Source organism: Neopsephotus bourkii, unplaced genomic scaffold (genome assembly GCF_033783945.1).
Source record: "Neopsephotus bourkii isolate Nb327-2 ecotype Australia unplaced genomic scaffold, CSIRO-AGI_Nbou_v1 NB_196, whole genome shotgun sequence".
Lineage (NCBI taxonomy): Eukaryota > Metazoa > Chordata > Aves > Psittaciformes > Psittacidae > Neopsephotus > Neopsephotus bourkii.
The window spans coordinates 13,871,988-13,893,915 of NW_026900709.1; the positions used below are offsets into that span (position 1 = coordinate 13,871,988).

General features: G+C 41.3%; 1 protein-coding gene and 1 long non-coding RNA gene across 6 annotated transcripts in view; one reads left to right on the plus strand and one right to left on the minus strand.

Annotated features, from left to right (window-relative positions):
- Positions 1–11,185, minus strand: part of CERS6 (ceramide synthase 6) — a 120,058-nt gene extending 108,873 nt beyond the window's left edge. Inside the window, exons 1-2 of one of the 5 annotated variants that reach the window (XM_061343212.1) lie at positions 10,877–11,185; positions 10,350–10,583 (exon numbers count right to left, since the gene is read on the minus strand). In XM_061343212.1, coding sequence (XP_061199196.1) covers positions 10,350–10,519 — 170 coding nt within the window. In that variant the 5' untranslated portion in view covers positions 10,520–10,583; positions 10,877–11,185. Of the gene's footprint in view, positions 1–9,713; positions 9,791–10,349; positions 10,848–10,876 lie in introns of those variants that run through there. The other 4 variants (XM_061343174.1, XM_061343203.1, XM_061343194.1 and 1 more) reach the window with 4 other exon arrangements.
- An 833-nt stretch (positions 11,186–12,018) lies between these two features.
- On the plus strand, positions 12,019–13,983 carry LOC133224440 (uncharacterized). The gene is made up of 2 exons (XR_009728851.1): positions 12,019–12,960; positions 13,512–13,983. It is a non-coding gene; the product is annotated as an uncharacterized LOC133224440 (long non-coding RNA).
- The last annotated feature ends 7,945 nt before the right edge of the window (positions 13,984–21,928 follow it).

Consider the following 21,928-nt stretch of genomic DNA (forward strand, 5'->3'; position numbering starts at 1 on the left):
TAATTCTAGCTGTATATTCATATAGCCCCGGTACTTCAAAGATGTGATGGCTGTCATATTCTAAGGTACAAATGAAAGCATTGTAATGAAATAAAACAAATAACAACACCCAGTCCACCCCCCAAATAAAGCCCTATACCACCACTAAATCCACCCTCCAGAACAGGGAAAACAATTTAACTACAATGCGCCTAAGTGTAAAAGCAGATACTTCAAGGTAACTTTGCAATTTTTTATTCTTTAAGGCACCTTACTTGAGTAAGAGATTTCTTATTAGCATTTAAAGCTCTAAGATACTTTGGTGTGATGCCCAAGTTATTCCAATTAGGAAACAATGCAAAACACAAGTAATGCTATGGTGATGGATACAAAGTGCTACTTTCTCTTCCAACCTTGAAATCACCTCTCAGTGGAAAAGTAAGCAAGATTAAGTAGTGTTCTTCCATTTCTGCTGCCATACTTTTCATCTTGACAACTGAAGGTAAAATTCCAGGCTAAAGGCTTGAGCTCTTGCTCCGATTCCAGCAAACCATCAACCTATTTTCAAGAAAATCAACCTGTTCAGGGATATTTTTTTTCTTTAATATAATAAAATTAAAAATAAACCACAACATAACTTTCTGTGCACCATGCATACAGATACTAACTCTTCAGCTACGAGATGGTCAAGAATGTATGCTTCTGGAGGCTGGCAATGCTCTAGAGACCTCATTTTTATCTCTACGTTGTTGTCTTGTAACCAGACCCATTTATCAGTGCTGGCTGAAAGTCAGGACATCTGTTCTTGACTAAATTTTGACATTTCTAAATTTCCATTTCATTCCAAGCTGGAAGAAAACCAGATATTTTTCACATTTCCCATAAATGCTCTAGAAAATAACAAATCCAGGTTAGCACACACAAGAGGTCCTCTAATTAGGATGTAGGGCATCTTCTGTCAAATATCAAATTGTTTCATTATCGCCCCAAGAACAGACAGTTTTAAAATATCTCATTTTTCTGGACCAGTCAATATTTTATAGTTGTTCTTAAAGATTTTCAATTTAATAATTCTTAATAAAAGAAAAAAAATATTATGGCAGTGATACAATGCCACTGTGATGTACGAATTACTGTGCCACACATGTACATATATATTTAGTACTATACATATATTACCCATATAAAAATTAGTGTATGTGGAGTTAAAGATTGTCTTCTTTTTTTTCCTAAGAATAATTTACTGTTATTATCTTGAACACAAAGGGGATAAAAGTTTTTCCAGTAATGTGATCACTATTCTCTGTCTTCTAAGCAATTTTTTTTTATATTTCCCCTCCCCCCCCAAAAAATAAACCCACAAAATTATCTTGAAGATATTGAGGTACTGCAGTGCAGAAAAGAATCAACTTAAAGGGAACAAAACTAAAATTAACCTCAAGATTGCCCTTTATAATAAATTTAATGCTGTAGGAGACTCAAAATATTGATCCTAGAAGGGAACAGAATATGTTTATACCACAGCAACTCAGACTTCATTTTGGGCACCCATAAGATAATTCCTGTCTTAGGTAGAGGAAGCCCACATCTATTTCTTGATTTATATCCTTGGATTACAATAAAATTTAAGTACCCATTCTGCAGTAAATGGAGAATCCAGATGTCCATTCAGTTGTTAAGTGCTCTGCCCTAATTAAGATTCTTCTGCAGGTTTACAGTGAACTTCAACCTATTCTCACCTATTCAGTATACAAACTTTGTACAGACATAGGATCCCAGGAACCCCTTGGAGCCCTGCATTGTGAAAGTATGCCATTTACTAAAGCTTATGATTTCACAGAATCACTAGAGGAGATCACCAAGTCAACCAGAGTAGGAAGATGCTCAGCTGTTTTTTTAGTATCTCCACAGCTGGAGACACCATGTCTCTGGGTAACCCATGCAGTATCTCACCACCATCCCAGGAAAAAGTTTGTTCTCATGTTTAAACAGAATTTCCTGCATATTGATTGTTGCCTCTTGTCCTTTCCCTGGACAGTACCAAGAAGAATCTGTCTCTGCCTTTTTTACCTATCAGGTATTTGTACACAATTATAAGATCCCCTGAGCTTTCTCTTCTCCGGAGTGAACCATTCCAACTCTCAGCCTCTCCTCACATCTCAGATGCTCCAAATACTTAATCATCTTAGCAGCCATTTGCTATCCTTACTCCAATATGTTAATGTCTTGTAGAGGAGAGATCAAAGCTGGACTCATCACTCCATCCTCATCAATGCAGACTAGAGTGGAATAATCCCTTCCATCCACCTACTGGCAACACTCCCTGATGCTGCTGGTATTTTGCTGGTTCATGTTCAACTTGTTGTTGACCAGCACATCCAAGATTGCATTTGCAGTTCAATTTGTTATCATCACATTAATGCAATCACTGCAAAGTTATTTAGTACAACAAATGGGGTAATCCTGGGGAGCATTTGGCACTGGAACTGTTTATATTTTCAGGCTATTCTCTTATCGTATCAGTTCTCTTCATTCTCTCATACTAGGTGTGTGGGAAAAGTTGACAGATAAGTATCAACCACCCAATTACAACCCAATTATTGCTTCAATATATACAAAACACGCTCCTGCTTGTGGTCTAACCACTTGCTTTTCTGTTTCTCAAAGGCTTTTTCCCAGCATAATGCCCATAAGAGGAATAAAAACACCCAATTGAACCTGATCATGTCATCAGCGGCATGCTTTGGACAACCACAGGTAGTAAACAGCAGGAAGTTCCAAGAAAATCTAATGGAAAACTGCAGAAAAGCTTGTCAACAGGCACATAGCCACTCCCATCACTGTTAAAAATAGAGCAACTAGCTTATTACAAAGAACAGATAAATCCTACTGCATGCATAAATACTCAAACATCCTCAGGAATCTAAGATTTTATGTCAGTGAATACCCTCTGGGCTCTAACCTCTGTTTTTTGCGTCAATGTAACTATGTCAGCTAGATTTGGTTGGTTGGTTGGGTTTTTTTAATATAATGTTACAGGTTATTCTTCCCACCCCTACAGGAGAAAGCGGAACAAGGAAGGTACTATTAAAAGGAAGCCTTTAGTGGACTCACACTAAGAAAAAATGCAAATTATTTAGATACATTGCTTTAACTAACCTAGTTACACTATGAGTGCAAAGAAGGCTTTTCATCATTTCAGACCAAACTTTAAAGTGCATCATTTATAATATTAAAATGAGGTTCAGATTAGTGAACCTGAAAGACACTTCATTAATACTAGGCAGCCTGGAGAACCTTAGCATTATGTTCCTCATTGTGCAAAAGATAACTTGCATTAATAGCCAGTATACAAATATATATGTATCTTACATATTATAAAGTACACCACATAGCTAACTGGATGCTATGTATTGTACAATTGTACAATTACCTTGAGAGTTAAAATTTCATTATACTACATCAGTAAGAGTTACATGAGACTTCACAATTATAAGAGGCATTAACTACTTGGAAAAAGAAACAAACGTTACAGTTTACTTTCCGCTTTTGGTGCAGAACTCACAGCTTTGTGTTGTTACAGGTTCACAGGTGAAAACCATCTCTTAAGATTGTAACTGGCTATGGTAAATACCCCATCTCTTCCACCTCCACCACAATTTGACTACTTCAAAACAAGAAAGGTATCATCCTCCTGAGAAACTGACAGATGCCAGATGGTATAGCATTAGTCTTCTGTAAGGACCATGTGCTACAACGGCTTCCCTAGAGAGGACGGAATATCTCAGCCCACCCAATTCTCAGAACCTTGCTCACCTCAAAGCAAGACACTAGCGATTCCTCATCTTTCAAGTGATCACAGACCCACACATTTCCCTCCCTTTCCCTTGACCTGGATGCCCATCCCTGCTGTACCCCCAAAATCTATAACTGCCCAACGAGTGAGGGGAATCACTGGTGTGGGAGACCACAGAGCAATCAAGGTATTAGATGAACACCTTCAAGGAACTGTTGATATGCACCATACACATCTGACTATCCATAAGGTGACAACTAGTCTTAAGCATGCTATTGAATATTATGTAAGGTTACATAACTGAATGAAAGCGACGTACTTTTATGTGGTAATTTTAGCCTTCTTGTCAAAACTCTGAGACCACCTTGAGACAAGCACACAAACCCCAAATGCTAATTAACCATCAAAACTAAGGTAGCCACAGGATATTTAACAACTGTTGGGGGGAAAAAGGCAAAAAGAAACCAAACAACAAAACACAAATATGGTCACGTAAGCACTGTTCAGCTCAGAAATCACCTTCCTCTCTACCCTGTTGACAGACAACAGAGAAAGAACCAAGGGAACAGATTTCCCCAAATATTAATATATTACATACTTTGTATGAACTAATAAGACCCTCATCTGCAGAAGGAGGCAGAATACCAGAAGTTCTTCTTTTTCCAAAAACAAATTCTTAGCAAATGCCTGTTAATCAGCGACAGAGGCAGAAGTAGGAACAACCAAAGGAGCCACAGGCAATTGGGACGCAAGTGCTCAGTTACAGGAATCCAGGCAGGAACAAAATGGGAGTTTCTAACAGTAACTGGAACCTGCACTCAGATGAAAGCCCGCTAAACAACAGCTCTGCTCTAGTAGTAGGCTTCCAGTACCCACTAGTGACCTGTCACTGAAACTCTTCCCTCAGCTGAGCTGTGGTTTGGCTGTCATACTTTTATCATCTGGATATTTTAGAATTCAGTTTAAATTGCACTCTCTACTGGAGCCCAACACATTCCCAATTTAACTCCCAATTTTAAGATTGGCACTTAAGTCCATCTATAAATGGTCCTTTACAAAGGACATTTAAGTAGCATGCATTTTACCTACTCCACCTTGTTTTAAAGGAACACTTTTAGCTTGCATCTAAACACACAACTAAACTGCACAACAGAGATGTGTACCAGCCAACAAAGACACATTCAAGGTGGGTGCGCATACACCCCACTGGTCAGAGCTAGTGAAACAGAGCTCCTTCCACGCCAACGCAGACAATGGCTCACAAGCTAAGAACAGTAATTTCTCTGCAAGGTATCTACTTGTGTTAGTGGCTGAAGCTCAAATACTGCAACAAAAACTGATTATATACAGGAAAACATAAATGAGAGAAAATTAATAACCAATGAAAAGAAACACAGAGACATGGACAGTACAATCAGTGGGAGATGAAATTGTTTTAAAGCTACTTACTGCTAGTGCTCTATTTTAAAAAGAATTTGGTTTACAGTTTAAAAACAACCTTACAGGTTATCTTACAAAAAAAATATATACACACATATGTATATAAAATATATATACATATATTAAAATAGAAAAAAATGAGAAAGTTAGCCATGCAAACGTGCATCCACTTACAAGTGAATTATACTTGGATGATCAGATTTTGCCTAACACAAAGCAAACTAAGCAAGAAATCTACAAATATTATAACCTACAAACAGGTTTTGACAGAAATAACCATCATTGCCCCACCCAGCCTCCCCAGAAGAGGTTTTGGGCTGCTGGAAATGCATGAAGTTTGTACACCCTCTTCCAAATTATGTATCCTGTCTAGCTTCCTTGCTGTTGTAAGAAAGCACTAATACTGTATGTCTTGGGGATTATGAAAATCCAACTTATATGCACGCACCACACACCAGGAATACTTGCAAGGCTTTCATGTATTGTCACCTGAATGAATTTCTACAGTTAGCAAAATATATATATAATGTGCACACACACAGTCATTGTATTGTCACCCTGATCCACTAGGAATTCTACTGTGTAATACTAAATGAGAGTCAGCTGAGGTTACCTTTGAGGCTGAATTATCATTATAAAAGCAAAATGTCATACAAAAGCTGTGAATTTTCATACACTCAGTGTCTAGAGGATCTTGATCTAAGTGATAATAAATTATGAGGCTGGCTCAGTTTAAATCAGCACAGCTGGAAGGCTGTTCCTATATATAATCAAGCTATCCCTAACCATATGAGCCAGTTCATCAACTATGGAGTATCAGCTCTACCTTTGAAAACTTGCCCCTACTAAGGCCAGAGGACAATAGAGAGGCATTATAAGCCTAGTTTGCCAATTCATGGAGTGATCTCATTAGATCTGAGACCAAACAAGGTAAGGGGAATAAAGCATAGTGCAACTGCAATGCAAATACAAGATAAGAGGAATTTCAGTAGATGAGGCAAGTGTAAAGAAAGCAGTAATCTTGGACTCTTTGACTCAGAAGACTGACCACATCAGAAATCTGTTTAGTTAGCACTTCTGAAGGATTCAACCAACTTCTCCCTTGAGAGAAGTCTCTAAAGCAGATGCGCGCTACCCTCTTGTTTTGTGTCCAACAAGAACACTGGCTGCTGAATAGACACTGTTTTCATATAACCACACACCGCTCACAGAGGACAGGAAAAGGTGCTGCTTCTGAGTGGTGAGGTAGCGCAGAGGGAGAAGAGCTATGTAATCCCGTAAAAGAAACAAGAAAAGTGATCTTTGCCCGAAACAGTAGATGTTTCTTTATCTTTTTAGGTCAATCAAAACTACATCCTGCTATTAGTAAGACCAGTTTTAATTCAGCTTTAACTTGTCTTGCACACACCAGAAATGGAAAGAATCTGCGGAGACAAGACACTGGTATTATTGAGCACTTAGGTTATCTCCTTATAGCTGAAGGCACTGTACAGTACAGGAGGGGATACTTAATTCCTTACACTCCTTTAAGCAATAGTAAGCCACACAAAGTGGATGGATACTATGAAGAAATATGTCCCCACATTACGACTGTGTTGCTGACTCCTGCCATCTTCCAAATTACTAGGCAACAGTATCTTTGCCCTCAGTTATTGTAGTTGTCTAAAATATACTTTGTGTTTAAAGAAAGAGATGAATGAGAAGGAAGGGAAAAGAGAAAAGGCTGTTAAGGCATTTTGGCACCTCATCCATAACTGTGATGCCCTCAGCAGATATATTCACTAAATCTCATGGTTATGAGATTATACCTCAAAGCAAAGCTTATTTCAAGAGCACTCATCATCAGATCCAATTGCTGAAGCAATTCAGCATACACTTCATGTTCTAATCTACTCTTTCCTTTCATTTAAGAGTGCTAGTCAAAGGATGGCAGGACAAGGAAATCAACAAAAAGCAGTTTATTTGAATGGAGAAAAAAAAAAAAAAAGGAAAAATTTGAGAAGTGTCTAGATTCTTTTCTTGACTTGGTTGGTTGATTCACAAAACCAGTAACAAAAAACAAAACCCAAGAACATCCCAGTAGGATTAACTGTTGATAACAGGTGAATACGCATAGGACAAAATTTCCAAGTTCTGTCATTTCAATTGCACTCACAAACATGTACTAATAGATATGTATATAAAATATAAATGAAGTAAACTTTTAATCCTTAGCATGGCAAGCTTTATTCTCCAGACATACAAGAACTATGTAAGCAAAGACACAAAGAAGTCCAAATCACAGCTCCCCCTGAAGCATTATTTCTTACTACTGTGAAGATCCATAAAGTTAGACAAACTTCATAGCAAGGGAAGCAAAACCATGCTGCTCCAGCAGCCTAGCATTTAGCTGCTGTGAAAGACTCTGAAAGTCATGGATATAAAATATGTAATCAGAGTCTTAACACCTTGTGGCTGCTAAGCTACCAGTATGAAGAATTACAAGAGCACCTGTATTAGGTATCTTACAAAGCAAAACACAGAACACACTGTTATAAATATTGCAGTGCAACCATGGATAAAAATAGACCTTTTTTTAAGGTATTATTTTTTCTTCAGTTGCTACCATTGCAAAAACAGGGAACTGTTACACATCTGCTAAAGCTTGTTCCAGGATGTAGCATGTACATCAGCCATCCACAACTTGAGTTTTGAAAGGAAAAAATGTTGCTGTTTTAATACACAGAAGAATGAAAAATTATCAGTTTACTAGACATTCCTCTCTTTTCCTTTCCAGATCTTGTACAGCTTTACCAATTGAAATAACTGCAAACAGCTTTTAATTGTGATGTGCATGAGGCATTTCTGTGACTCCCAACAAACGAAGCACAGAGGTCTGACAAAATAAATTACTAATGAGCATAATAAGGCTTGATCTTTCCCCTATTCAAGCCAAAGACAATCCCCCTGCTTTGATCAGTGGAAGCAGGTCCAGTCACTTTTGCTCAGCTTGCTTTAATAAAATGCTCTACATGAAAAATCACAATTGTACCATGCCGTGTGGATTAATCCCACACAGAACAGCCTGATCCTACTCTCACAGTGGAGTTTTGCAATTGACTGCAAATTAAAAAGGAAAAAATACATACCTCAGTAATTGTTAATAAAACCTCTTTGGAGGTCTCTTACCTGCTATCAGGCTAACAGAATGCTTTCCAGATCTAAATTTCAAAATTAGCCTAACAAATCTTAGAGAATTATGAAAACGTACAGATTTTCTCATCTGTATACTTAACACTTAAAAATATACCATAATGCAAAATTAAGAATTACTTTAATTGAATTTAGAAAAATAACCAGAGGAAGTGGATACAGACAAATAATGAGTAGCTTCCGTAACACTAATAGCTGCATCAGAACTAGCGCAAAAGACATGATTCTAAGTTTAGGCTGAAATGGTCTCCCTGACTAACTGCTCCTCCATCTAAACACAGCCTTGCTGTGATACATATCGCAGCTCAGACAGCAGGGGTTGCAACATCACGCAGCCAGTTTGAGTGCTTGAAAGTACACATTGTACAGACTGCAAAGAAAAAAACCACACTAACGATCTGACATCTAAATAACACCTGGCACTCAAATTGTAACTACATTATATTTAACCCTGGAAAGCATTTATATTAACTTTTGATAACCTCAGCTTTTCAGGCAGACCACAGGTTTTGCTGTCCTTTCCAGGAAATCTGTAGAACACCACAGAAGTTAACAGCAGCCCAGGACAGCTTACTTGTCAAAACAAACACGGTCCTGTCAACTGAGTTATGAAAACAGCCAAGTTTCTAAAACTCTGACATCTCAAGTGCCATATTCTAACCTGGACGAGAGAATGCTTAGGAGCTGTGGAGTGCTACCTGACAGATCATCTATCTTACCATTTTTTAAGTATCTCTATGGCTTTTCTTTGGCATGCGGTAACTACTGGTCTTCATTTATCTTTCTTGACTACTATAATAGCATTGCCTAAGAAGACAGCACTGAAAACACGTAGGTGTTCGCACTGGGAATCGTTCTTCTGTTCTCTCCAGACGGACAGAACACCACCTTTGTCAGGCTGCACAGAAACATTTGCAGCTGACCAACCCACTTCGCTTCAGCTGCTTCCCCGTGATAGGCGGCCTCTGTTGAACACCCGCAGGAAAACACCCTCAGAAAATAAACAGTGACTGCTGACCAGCAACTAGTTTGACATCTTGTGGTTAAATATATAGTATTTAACGTTTGTGAACTGTGTATTTTGAATTCAGCCATCTCAACGTCGAGTTTGGTTCAGTGATGAACAGCGTCTGGAGCGTTTCATCACTGAACTCCCACATTCTGACAAGTACTTGGAGTATTTCCGAGACATGGCACGGGCCGTTCTTACGGCTGCCACACAAACTGGCCAAGCAACCCTCCGCTCGGCCTCACAGCAGCGCCTTACCCTCAGGCTGCTGCCCGCCATCGAACTTCCCATTCCTACCTGACGCCCAGGTTTAACGGCAGCCCCCTCCCCTCAGCCTGGCGCCGCCGGCGGGCGCTAGGCCGAGTCCTGCCCCACGGCCACGCTGAGGGAGGGCAGCCTGACTCGCCTCTGGGTACTCCCTGGTGAGAGACCCCGCAGCGGGGAACGGGCAAACTTCTGCCGGGATAGTTTTCCGCCTGGCCCGCCCCCACAGCGCTTCTTGCGGGGCTTCCCTGAGCGGGGCTGACAGGACCCCGCCGCGGGCACGCAGGACCCGGGCCGCACAGGTGCCAGAGTGCCCTGTCCCCCCTGGCGCCACAGCATCGCGGCTGCCTCAGGTGGAGGGCGGGCTGCGCCCATTCCCGGGGAGACCTCGCCTCCTAGTGCCGGCGCCGGGCCGCGCTGCAGGCAGCGGCAAGGGAGCGCCTGCTACCTCCCGAGCCCCTCCACCTTCCTGCATCGGGCCCGCTACGTGACCCATCGCGGCGGGAGGGAAAATGTGAGCGCTCGGCAAGGCCGTGAGAGAAGCGGCGTCCGGAGGGGGATGATGAGCAGCCAGAGCTCCCCGGCTGCCCCTCAGCGAACGGCCCCCGCAAGCCGCGCGGCCCGTCCGGCCCCGCCGAACCCGGGCTGGCGCGGACGTTTTCGCGTTACCTTTCGAACAGCAGCCGTATCATGAAGATGCAGAAGGCCAGGGGGAAGGCGAGGTAGAGGTCCTCCGCCTGCGGGAAAGCGGCTTCCTCTGTGCTCTGCAGGTCCGCCCAGGTGACGTTGTGCGGCAACCAGAACCGTTCGTTCCAGAACCAGGCAAGGATCCCTGCCATCTTTGCTTTGTCTGTCTCGGCGCCCCTCACTCTGCTCCGCCCGCGGCGAGGCGTGTGCGAGCGGCTACCGGAGGAGAAGAAGATAGAGGAAGGCGTGTGTCAGCCCCACAGCCGCGGATGATGCTGCCGAGCGGCGCGCCGTGCTGTGCCGCTCCACGCCCCGCCTGTCACACGGCCGGGCCGGCCCCCATTGGCTCCCGCCCGCGCCCCACGGCTGCTCCGGGGTCCGCCGTACTCCTGCAGCAGCGAGGCACAGCTTTCCTCCGCCCCTCTTCCCCTTCCCAAAAACCCGGCCAAACCCTGAACCAGAAATAACGCGACCCGAGCAAGCGGGGACCCCGTCCTGGGGGCACTCACCGCGGCCGAGGCTGCTGCCGGGACGCAGGATCCGCTTCAGCGCCGGCTCGGCGCACAACAGAGCTGTCGGCGGGGCGGCTCCTTGTCACCCGCCTGGCCTCTGACGGCCGGCCCGCTCTCACGCCGCTCAGCCGGGCTCCCGGCGAGTTTGGAAGGCTGTTGCCTGATTTAAATAGGCAGATGGCAGCCACAAAAAGCCCTCCTTTACTGACCTCCTCACAGGAACACGGACCGGTATCGGCTGTCTCAGCCCGGTCCCAGCGAGGGTAACCCCTGCCAGGAGCACGGCTCTGCTCGCTCCTGCTGAGGCGTTTAAATGGGCAAAAGGACGCTCTGAAACACTCACCGGCTGAACCTTGTATGCACGTACAGCAAACAGGCGTGAATGAGGCATGGAAAAGTGTGCGAGAACACAGCACTCACCAGCAACAAAACTGAGGTTAGGACCGTGGTTTTGCACTCCCAGCTAAAGAAAACCTTTTGTCTTTACGTAGGCTTTTACTTTCGGTTCCTTACCCCACTGCCCAACCCCGCTAGAGACGAGGAAAACTGTAATTGTCTCCACTAGACTTTATCGCAAAGGTGACTAGCAGGCTTTAGTTTTAATTGTAGCTACTGCACTATACGTGTGGTGGGCTGGGCACACACAAAATGACTTCAAGTAGTAGGTGTACCGTTTATCTGACATTACTGGTTTGTCTGCCCTGCCTCACTTTATTTTAGATGGCTTCAGTTTTCTCCCCTCTATCATCATACTTTACAGCTGGTGCTGAATACTGAGACACTGACTTCTGCATGTGGCATACTCAAGCCTTTTATCACACTGCCTTTTGGTGTAGCTTGCTCTCCCTCCCCTCCCCCCCCCCGATTCTACTTGCCCTTCCTGAAAAATTAACTTCACAGCCCTTTATGTCTGTGCTGACATCTCTGTGCTGAAGAATATACCAAGTTAAACACATGACCTTGGTGCTTATGAAAAACACTATACTGGTTTTAACAAAACAAGCCGTTTGTGTATGCAGAGAATTTCCACCTAGGCCATTACAGGGAAGTTTCAGGAAATGCTTTGGCAGGATGGTTGAGGAGCTATGTGAGAAAACCCCTTTTCTGTTTTATTGCTAAGCCAACATCCTAAGTAGGGAGAGAGAAGAGAGCTGGTACCTGAAGTCTGCTCCATGGAGCACCTGGTCCTTCAAAATCACCTGAAAAAAAGCATGGGCTCTAGTACCACTACCAGATTTGCCTGTCCCACGTCTTTACTGCAGTTAGCACGGAGCTCACTGCCTGTGCTGATCTAAGCCCTCAGCTCCCCACTGGTTACAAGTCTATGCATGATCATCTCAGGATCCTACTATGGGTCTCTGACATGAGCTATCTGTCAGAATTTCAGGACTTTTCTGTGATTTCATTTCAGAGGGAAAACTGACCATGGGGGTTGCACACCTCTAATGCAGCCTTCTTCACTTACAAGTAATGGTTTTCTGAGCAGAAAAAAACATATCTTTGCTCAAATCAGCAAGACCTCTTTTAGCCTGTGCCAAAAACTTAACTCACCAAAATTCCCCTTCCTCCTTCTGATCTTCCTGCCTTGTTCTCACAACTGACCTAGAATCCCTCTAGAACTCCCCCTGGGAGCTCATTTTCCAGCGCTCTCACAAACACCTGAACTGGCTTCTGTGTGTACACATGTATCTCTTCAGTTACGATTCCCAAATCATCCAGATCCCTCAATTTTCTGAACGGACTTTCATAAGCCTGTCTTAAATGGGAGATACGAGTGTCTGCTCTCAAAGTGGACTCAGAAGCATAAGTTTTGAAATCTATTGATAAGCTGCTCTTTAGGTATCATTTTAATAGCTGACAATACACAGATGGCTATTTGCTGCATTAATGATAGTTGTGTTTAAGGCACAGTTAATTTTAATCAGAAAATTGGTATCATTATTCTGTACCTGCACGTGACCTGTCTTTTCACAGTGTATTTCAGTATTCTAATCTGTTCAGAAGTACATTCAATATTTATGTCCATTTCCAATTCAATGAAGTAGCTCTTTCCCAGTCAGCACTGAGGTTCACAGGTGCTGGTGCTTGGCATTGCTTAAGTACAGATACAGGTGTCCTGGGTTTAGCAGTAGCAGTCAATTTTTCTCCTTCTTGGTAGCTGGTGCAGTGCTGTGTTTTGACTTTCAGCCTGGGAACAGCGCTGATAACACCGATGTTTTTAGTTGTTGCTCAGTAATGTTTACCCTGACCAAGGACTTTGTGAGTCTCATGCTCTTCCAGGGAGGAGGGGAAGCAGGGAGAAAGCAGAGACAGAACACCTGACCCAAGGTAGCCAAAGAGGTATTCCATACCATAGCATGTCATGCCCGGGGGGGTAACTGGGAGTTACCCAGAAGGACAAGGGGTCTTCCAGGTCAGACTCATTTTTCGGCTCTTATCATTATTATCATTGGAGGTAGAAGCAGTGGGTTTGTGTTATACCTTAGTTACTGGACTGCTATCTCAACCCATGGGAGTTACATTCTTTCGATTCTCCTCCCCATCCCTCCAGAAGCGAGGAAGGGGAAGGGGGAAGGGGGGAAAGGGGAAGGAAAGAAAGAAGAGGGGAAAAGGGGGGGAATGAGTGAACGAGCTGTCTGGCTGTGTTTAAACCACAACAACAGGAAAGGGACAGATCTTTGGAAAATGAACCTAGCAACAGTAATAACCTGATGATGCATAAGAGGTTAATTCCTGCTGAACAGTTAGTGTAATTTACTTGTGTGTCAGACTAAAATTATGTTAAGGAACAGAACCCTAGGCATCTCTGAAAATGAATGACATTTCTGAAACATTTGGGAGGATGACCAATTAAAAGCTTTTAACTGAATTCAGATTGTAGCAGCAATTATGTAGATGTAGCCAGGACAGGACTATGGAATGAGGATGCCTGAATCTTGTGCTTTGGAGGGAGATACTACCAGAATTTTTTGTGTGCCCCCTTAAACTGTTATATCACAAAACGGAGACCAACAGAACTTTTATAACCATGGTTTCATATGTGGTCTTACAACCTGAAGCAACTTACTCTAAGATAGTGCTAGAACTTGGCAAAAAATATAAAATATATATATGAGTCCTCAAAATCCCAGCCTGGGCACTTTTAGTAACACACAAGAGTTAGTAATAATAAAAAACATATACACAAATTCCCCCAAAGTTACTGAATTTCTGTTTCTACTTCAAAAAGAAAAAGAGAAAGCTGACAGACTGCATATCACTAGTTCAAGCCCTTGAGTAACCAGCAGAGTGGAGTGGCCACTCCAAAATGAAGGACTGACTTACTGTTTATGTCTTGTTTCTTCAGCACCAAGAAACTAGGTTAGATCTCAGGCACAAAAGTTTCCTTTAGTTTAGGAGTAAAATTATTGTTCTTAGTCTAATGAAGTTCATGTATTCCAGTGAATGCACATCAGCCTCACTTCTCATGGCCACGAAATTGCAGTAGCCTTCTCATACCACATGAGAACACTAGTACTTCCCACAGATCAGAAAAAAAATACATGATTATCACTTTTCAATGCAGATGTTTTCATACATTAAAATTCAGAAAATTTTCTGGTAAATATATGTTTGTATTCTTTCAGTATTAAACTGCTTAAAATTGGCAATGGTTTATGCTGTCTTAGGCTTCCACACAGGTATAAACACACACACAAAGTAAAAATTAAAAATAAAAATGAGCAGTTATTTAGACATTACTCTAAAGTAAGAGAGTTGCTGTAAGCAGTGGTACACATAGGATGTCAGTTGATCTAGACCATGTTCAATGGGTACTGCAAAAATCGCATGGAGAAGCAGCATGCTGTTTAGCTCAGCTATGTAGCACAGAAATGCCACTTGAAGTTTTCAAGCACTACATTCATGCTGCAAATGTTGCTGGAGTTACAAGCTCATAACAAAATCTTGGAGACTTCCTTGAAGGATATTGACAGAGATCATTCCTACTGGGAGCATGTCTTGAAAGCAGCTTTACTACTTTATGGTGGGTAGTAGCCCAATATTTTTATTTGCCTGTCACAGTTTATTTATCCATCTGCAGTCAACAGGAGCATGTATTGCATCTGTTGGGGCTGTTCAGCCTGGAGAAGAGAAGGCTGCATGGAGACCTCATAGCAGCCTTCCAGTATCTGAAGGGGGCCTATAGGGATGCTGGGGAGGGACTCTTCATTAAGGACTGTAGTGATAGGACAAGGAGTAACGGGTTAAAACTTAAAAAGGGGAAGTTTAATTGGCTATAGGGAGGAAACTCTTTCCTGTTAGGGTGGTGAGGCACTGGAATAGGTTGCCCAGGGAGGTTGTGGATGCTCCATTCCTGTCAGTGTTCAAGACCAGGTTGGACGAGGCCTTGAGTTTAGTGTGAGGTGTCCCATGGCAGGGGGTTTGGAACTAGATGATCTTAAGGTCCTTTCCAACCCTAACTATTCTATGATTCTATGATTCTATCTCTAAACCACTTTGAGTGAGTTTGGGAGTGTGTATTGTACCAATGTGTCTTTGCCACACTGTTGGCCACCCAAAGGAGTTAGTCCACCAAAACAGGAAAAGCTGCAGCAAAACGTCTTGATTTTAAAAGACTGTTGTAAAATTGAAAAAAAGCAGCCAACTTTTTTATCTTATTTAGTCTGCTTTAATTCTGGAGTACTGCCAGGCTTACACACAGGGAACTGCAGTCAGACTCTGGGCCAGTCAATTTAATGGACCGCATAGTACAGATGCCAATAGCACAATCCACTGAGACTTTTTATTACCCAAATCTAAATCATGTTGTTCCTGAGCAGAAGAGATGTCTATGGCTGATCCATGAAAAAGCAGCTGTGCCAGTCCCATTTCCATAGGTCCATTTCATTAGGCCACTAATGATGTGCATAGCAGAAGGGTTGAGAACTGCACAGGTGTAAGTGTGACTGTTCTGTGCCTTCTTGGGGAGGGTGGAGGACCATGAGCATAGGTGAGGCAACTGTACAAGCACAGCCCTGAGATGTCATTATTCTAGCATGTCTTCCTACCTGCTGGTTCCAGAAGCTGTGGGGAATTCCAGTTTCTTATGCTGCTGGTTTTGCAAACTTCTCTAATAATTTCACCTAAGAAGTAAAATTGCACAGAGCAGCAATCTTAATTACAAAAGCTATGCCAGGGCAGTCAAATCAGTCCTGACTCTTGCATGGGGTGGTATTAATCTGGAGAGATCAGTCTAGCTTCACCCAATTACCAGACAATGTACTCTGAATTCAAATCACTAGCAGAACTCTCTGTAGCAGTGCTTTAAATACATCAGTACAGTAGGTGTCCCAAGGTTATATCACTTCACTGCCTTCCAAATTTTTGGCAGACAAGGAAGATATGTCACTTGGGAAGACAAGCAATGGTAATTGGCTTGGCTGTCATGAAAGGATGTGTGGACATGTAGTTCTAGCTGAAAGAGAAGTTTACAAGCCTTAGAAGAGTTTGTGCTGGGCTCCAATTAAGGTCAAGATCCAAAACAGAGCTGCTGTATGAGGACTGGTCAGAAGGTGAAGAGGAAGCCTGAGTCACTGTATGTCTCCATGCTTCATCTCCATTGTTCACTTTGGTTGGGCTTTCTGCACTAGATGTAAAGAAAGAATGCCAAAGCGTACATCCTCATTATGATACAGTCACAGTTCACTTTATGATGTTGCTTAAGTGCCCAAACTTATGCTAAACTGAACTAGGCCCTATTCAAAATATAGTAAGAGTAGTCATAATCTTCTGCACCAATTTAACTAAATTATCCTGAAAGAAAACTTTTAATGATGTTTGTACAACTCTTAGCATAGACAGGTGGCTGGAAAAAGTGCTGGTTTTGTCTCAAGATAGATATCCTGCATTGCACTTCAACTGGCACTTCAGAATCATCTTTTTCAAGACTATTCACATGGCTAGATTTAGGCTATAGAGTCACATTATAATTTACTTGGCAAAGGGACTTTTCAAACCATTAGGTTGTCAAAATTTACTGTTCAGGTTATTGACCAGTGTGGAGCTGCAGCATCCAGAGATGCTCTGGAGAACTACAGACTTCCAGTAGTCAGGCCTTGTTTCCATGCTCAGTAAAACCTGGGCACTGACAGACAGCCTTATTGTGCCTGACTCAACAAAGAACACTGCAATCTGGAGTCTCTGCCAGCTTTACGTCAGCTGTGAGGGGGACAGACAATTCCTGACCCTCTATGCAATGAGAGCTAATCTGGCATAAAAAGTCAGCTATTACAATGGTGACCTGTCACACTGTTTACAGGGAATTTCTTTTGCCAGTGTGAGCTTCTGAGAGGTCAGTACGTCCCACGTCATGGCTGCAAACTGTGCTCCAGCCCTGACAGCCTAGGAGTTACTTACTGTCTTATCAAAATACAGTCCCAAGAATTCCAGAAACTACTGGCAGAACTAAACTCACTTATGCACCAGTCATCTTCAGACAGCTGCCAAAGTAATCATATTGTGCCCAGCAGAACATTCACCTCATGACATCTCAGCCTTTTCTTCAAAGCTTTTAACATCACTGTCACAATGTCATCTGTTAGTCATGTGCTAACACCATGTTCACATGTGAATGAAGCCAAACCTATTTGGTTTAATGATGACACATAGATGTAAATTATTATTTGCATAGGAGTAGAGGACAGGTAAATTGCTGGTAATAGATTTTTATTGTCTTATTACACAGTTTTAAACATCCTCCTTATAAATTTTGCCATACTTATTCCACAGCTCTGCAGGGAGAGCTGGGCAGAATATTTTTTTTTTCCCACCAGTAATGGACACATGGATTGACTGAAACTATTGCTGAATTCATCAAATTAGAATTTTTATTTCACCAAATCAAATGTATTATTCTGACATTTTTCAAACCAAAGCATCCATTTTTTATTTTGCAATGACATTTCAAAAGTAAGGTTATTTCTCATTTTAAGTGAATTGGAAGCAAAATATAAGTCACATTTATATTTTAGATGAAATGAGATACATCATAATTGTATGATATATCTTTAAAGCTCCTCCTACTCTGTAAAGTGAGGCTGATTATAAAGAAGGTGCATCACAGACAGACAGACACCCTCATGGAATGGCATGGAAGACTGCAAAATTTGTAAGTCAGCTTAGAGAACCCCATAGGAAGTTCTTGCAAAGACATACAGCTCTAATCCTACAATGTTCATACCACAAGCTAACTATATGAGCATTCTAACAAAAAGGATTAAAAGTGGTTATTAGAAATATATTTTTAGCATAACTAATTGTATTCTACATATATATATAGAGTTTAGATAACTTATTTTTTTAAAGAAAAGATTCCAAACCTATAAGGCCTTTGTCTCTATTGATTTAGAAGCCAGAGTTCCTAAAAACATATAGTGTTGATATAAGAAAAAAACACTAGGTGTTAGTAGCTTTGTGGGTTTATCTATCTCATTTGTGTACAATCCACCTCTCAAATCAGTGGCAGTTTTGTCTCTAGTTTCAAAGGAAAACTGTCAGACTGATAGGAAACGCAAATGGCCAATCTTTTATGCTGCCTGACTGTTATCAGGTTGTTGGTATTTTGCTTTAATTAGTGTACATTTGAACCTCATACAGACTGGAAACTAAACAAAGGAGGAGGCTATTTTAACTGGTTAGAGGTACCATCAAAAAAGTTTCCATAAAACTGACCTGAACAAATCAAGTACATCAGTGAGTAACTTCCTGGAGACAGAATTTTGGTAAGAGGCACCCTTTCATCAGGCAAGAGCAGTTGTACTATTTCATTCATTTCCCAGTTAACAGCAGATACTGTTGAGCTCGGTGGTCATCATTTCAGAGTAATCAAGTCGCACTACATGCTGACAAGCACTGCTCCAAAACACTTTTTTTGTGCTACTGCTGCCTCCTTACACCTGCTGAAGAAGCCTCTCCTTGTGAACAACGAAGGGGTCCATACTGTAATCTCAGAACTTCACAAACAAATTGGACGTTGGAAACTACTTTTTGTTCATTTCATAACAGAGCAGAATATATACAGTTGCAGAAGCTCAGGAGCTTCTCTGGTGGGTGAGGTCTGCATCAAGACAGCTAAATTAAATAGGAGAACTCTAAACCAAGCAAATGAGGGTAGCTAAATAATAGCTATTAACATGAGCAGGCTTTTCTAAAAAGAAAAAAAATTCAAAAGTTTGTCAAAACAATGGCTTTTTCTTGAAAAGGGGTACTCTGAGTTAAAAAAACAGATAAATTGGTATCACTTAATGTTAACTACAACCTTTTAACTAATATGCTTATCAATGTCATTCTTTGCTATTGTTTATCAATAAAAGAGGTTTTCATTTACTAAAACCCTAAGTAATTATATCTCAGGCAGAAAAGGCTGCTTCTAGAAATAACATCACAGAAATAAACAAATGAAATAATGCAAACCACAATGCACTCATTTCTAACTATGCATTTAGGATACTGACAGAGGAGGAAGATCCAGCTGGCTGGGTCCCAAACTGTTGGCAAGGGGAGTAGGAAAGGGAATTAAAGGGACACAGTTTAAAGTAAGGAAAAGATTATCTTTCTTTATCCTCTTGCACCTTCCAGTGGATTTGATCACCAAGTACAACATATTATTGTTCTGCCCTCAGGGGCAGATGGGGGATGGAGAAAAATGCTCAGATATGATCCTGGCTGAACCCAAAACACTTGGATGAGGCTAGTGCTCTCTGTTCAGGCCCTTTAGTCTTTTTATTTGGATCTCAGTTTGCTGCTCATGAAATCTCACAGCTGTAGTTCAGAGCAGAAGAAAAGCTGCAGTCTTTAACAAATGGCAAGCAGAGCTGGGATGGGTTATTCCCTACTGTCTCACTTATGGAGTGAAATTTTCCAACACCAAAGCAGCACCGTAACAAGCTTTTTCAGGAAGTGATAGGGGAAAGCAGGCAGTGTGCTGTAGCTGCACAATTTCAAACACACAGAAACTCCTCACATGAGCTATGATTAAGCAGAGCCAGACACACACAGCTGCATTGCATTCCAAAATATCCAGTTACCGCCCAATTTGCCTGTCTTTAAATAAATGCCATTTCTTCAAAGCACATTAAATTCCCCATGTTACGTTTTTCAAGTTCTAGAACACAGCTTTGGCAGGGGGAAGGATGGGTACAGTTCTACTATTTTTATGAAAATACTGTATAGTTTCTAGCTTGAATTTCCACTGTAAAGCAAAATAGATACTCCCCAGCATGTTATTTTAGGTCATATGTTGTGCCTTCTGCTACATAGGTGTTTAGATTCTATTTGAAGTCAGCAGCAGGTAAAGTCACAATAAAAGAGCTACAATCCTTTGATTGTTGCAATATGCATCAAAGATTTTCCTTGTGCCAAAGTAATACATTTGATATATTTATTTCACTACAATAATATTTTATAAGTCAGTCTCGAAAGCAGAGGCTCCAAAAAAAGCTTTGGGATTAAATCTTCAACGCACATCTTGTAAGGCCTTACACTTGACAGTATATTGACTCAGGATGTGCAGTATTACAAAAAGTAGAAAAACCCCACTTCATAAATACTAACATTTTTTCAGCATTAGAAGCAGTCAGCATCTATACACTTAAATTTTAATGACTGTTAAAATTAGTTAGGAAAATGCTTTACTCCTTTCCCTTTGGTAAATTTAATCTATTGTGCTGAATTGCATTTTACGGAGTCTATTAATGTGATACAGAACAAACCGAGGAGGAATTAAGAATCATTACATTGAGCGCTAAACAAAGGACAAGCATCTGCGAGGATGGGCTGAGTTCATAACAATGTAGACAGTCACCATGTGAGGGAGCACTTAGTGTCAATTTGTCAGCTCCCTTCAACCACACTTGGCAGTAGCTGTTTTCTCCCCCCCCTTTTTTTCCCCTTCTACCAAGCAGTAACTGTAAAAAGACCCCATAGTCACTGCTTTGCAGGTGTTCTTTTGTAACAGTATTAATTAGGTATTTAAATCCCTAATTGATGTTTATTTCTTTGACTTTCTGCATCAACAATTTTTTTACTGTTTTCCTTCTGCAGACTTCTACTGCTAAGCCATTTTTCTTTCTTACTTGACTGCCTCTCTTTGGTCCTTTTCTGTGTATGTGGTCATTTTTCCACTCACTTATTATTCAAACTCAATATTCACAAAATCTAAGCTGTGAAAATACATATATTTTTATGGCATTATTATTTGAGATGGTTAATGTTAGAGCACTCACAGAATTATCATGTTGTTTGATTTCATGCCACCTTGATTATTAAATCGGCCTAGGAACTGAAAGAAGCCAGCAGAGTACATAGGCAGAGGCTGTTTCAAATAGGAATACTGGAGGATATGCTTTAAAAATCACTCACCCACAAATATTGGAGGTAGTTAGCATGTTTAGACCTCTTTTAAGAGATACCATGGAGTGAGGCAAATGCAAGAATGAGTAAGGATTTCACCAATACCAACTGGATTTGGAAAAAGACTGCCAGATTTTCAACTTCAGGGTGGAAAAAGGTATCAGCCATAAGGAGTACATATTGCCAAGGAGATAAATGGACTTGTGTTTAAAAAACCTCAAGCCTCAGCACTTGCTGTTTATTCTGCAGAAATCTCAGGTTAACAAAGATTGATTGAAAGGGCCATTAGAAACACTACCAGCAGTCTTTTAATAGCAAATTCTGGTTTCTTCTGTTTTTGTCTATTGCTGATGACACATACCAGGATGGATGTTGAGGAAAAGATTCTTCAACAATATTTGCCTTCCCAGATTAGCTATTAAAGCCCTTTTGTAAAAAAACCCAAACAAACAAAAAAAAACCCAAGAAAAAAAAACCATGCATGTATAATTTGGCAATAGTTGGGTGGTTTTACAAGTAGAACAAACACATCCTCATGTATGGCTCAAACTACATACCTATTCCAATCACATGACACTATTCTTCCCTGCTGCAGTAACTGATAGTGTGCCAAAGTTGTTTGTCTAGCAACCTGGACTTCTGCGTTTGCTATTTTTCTAA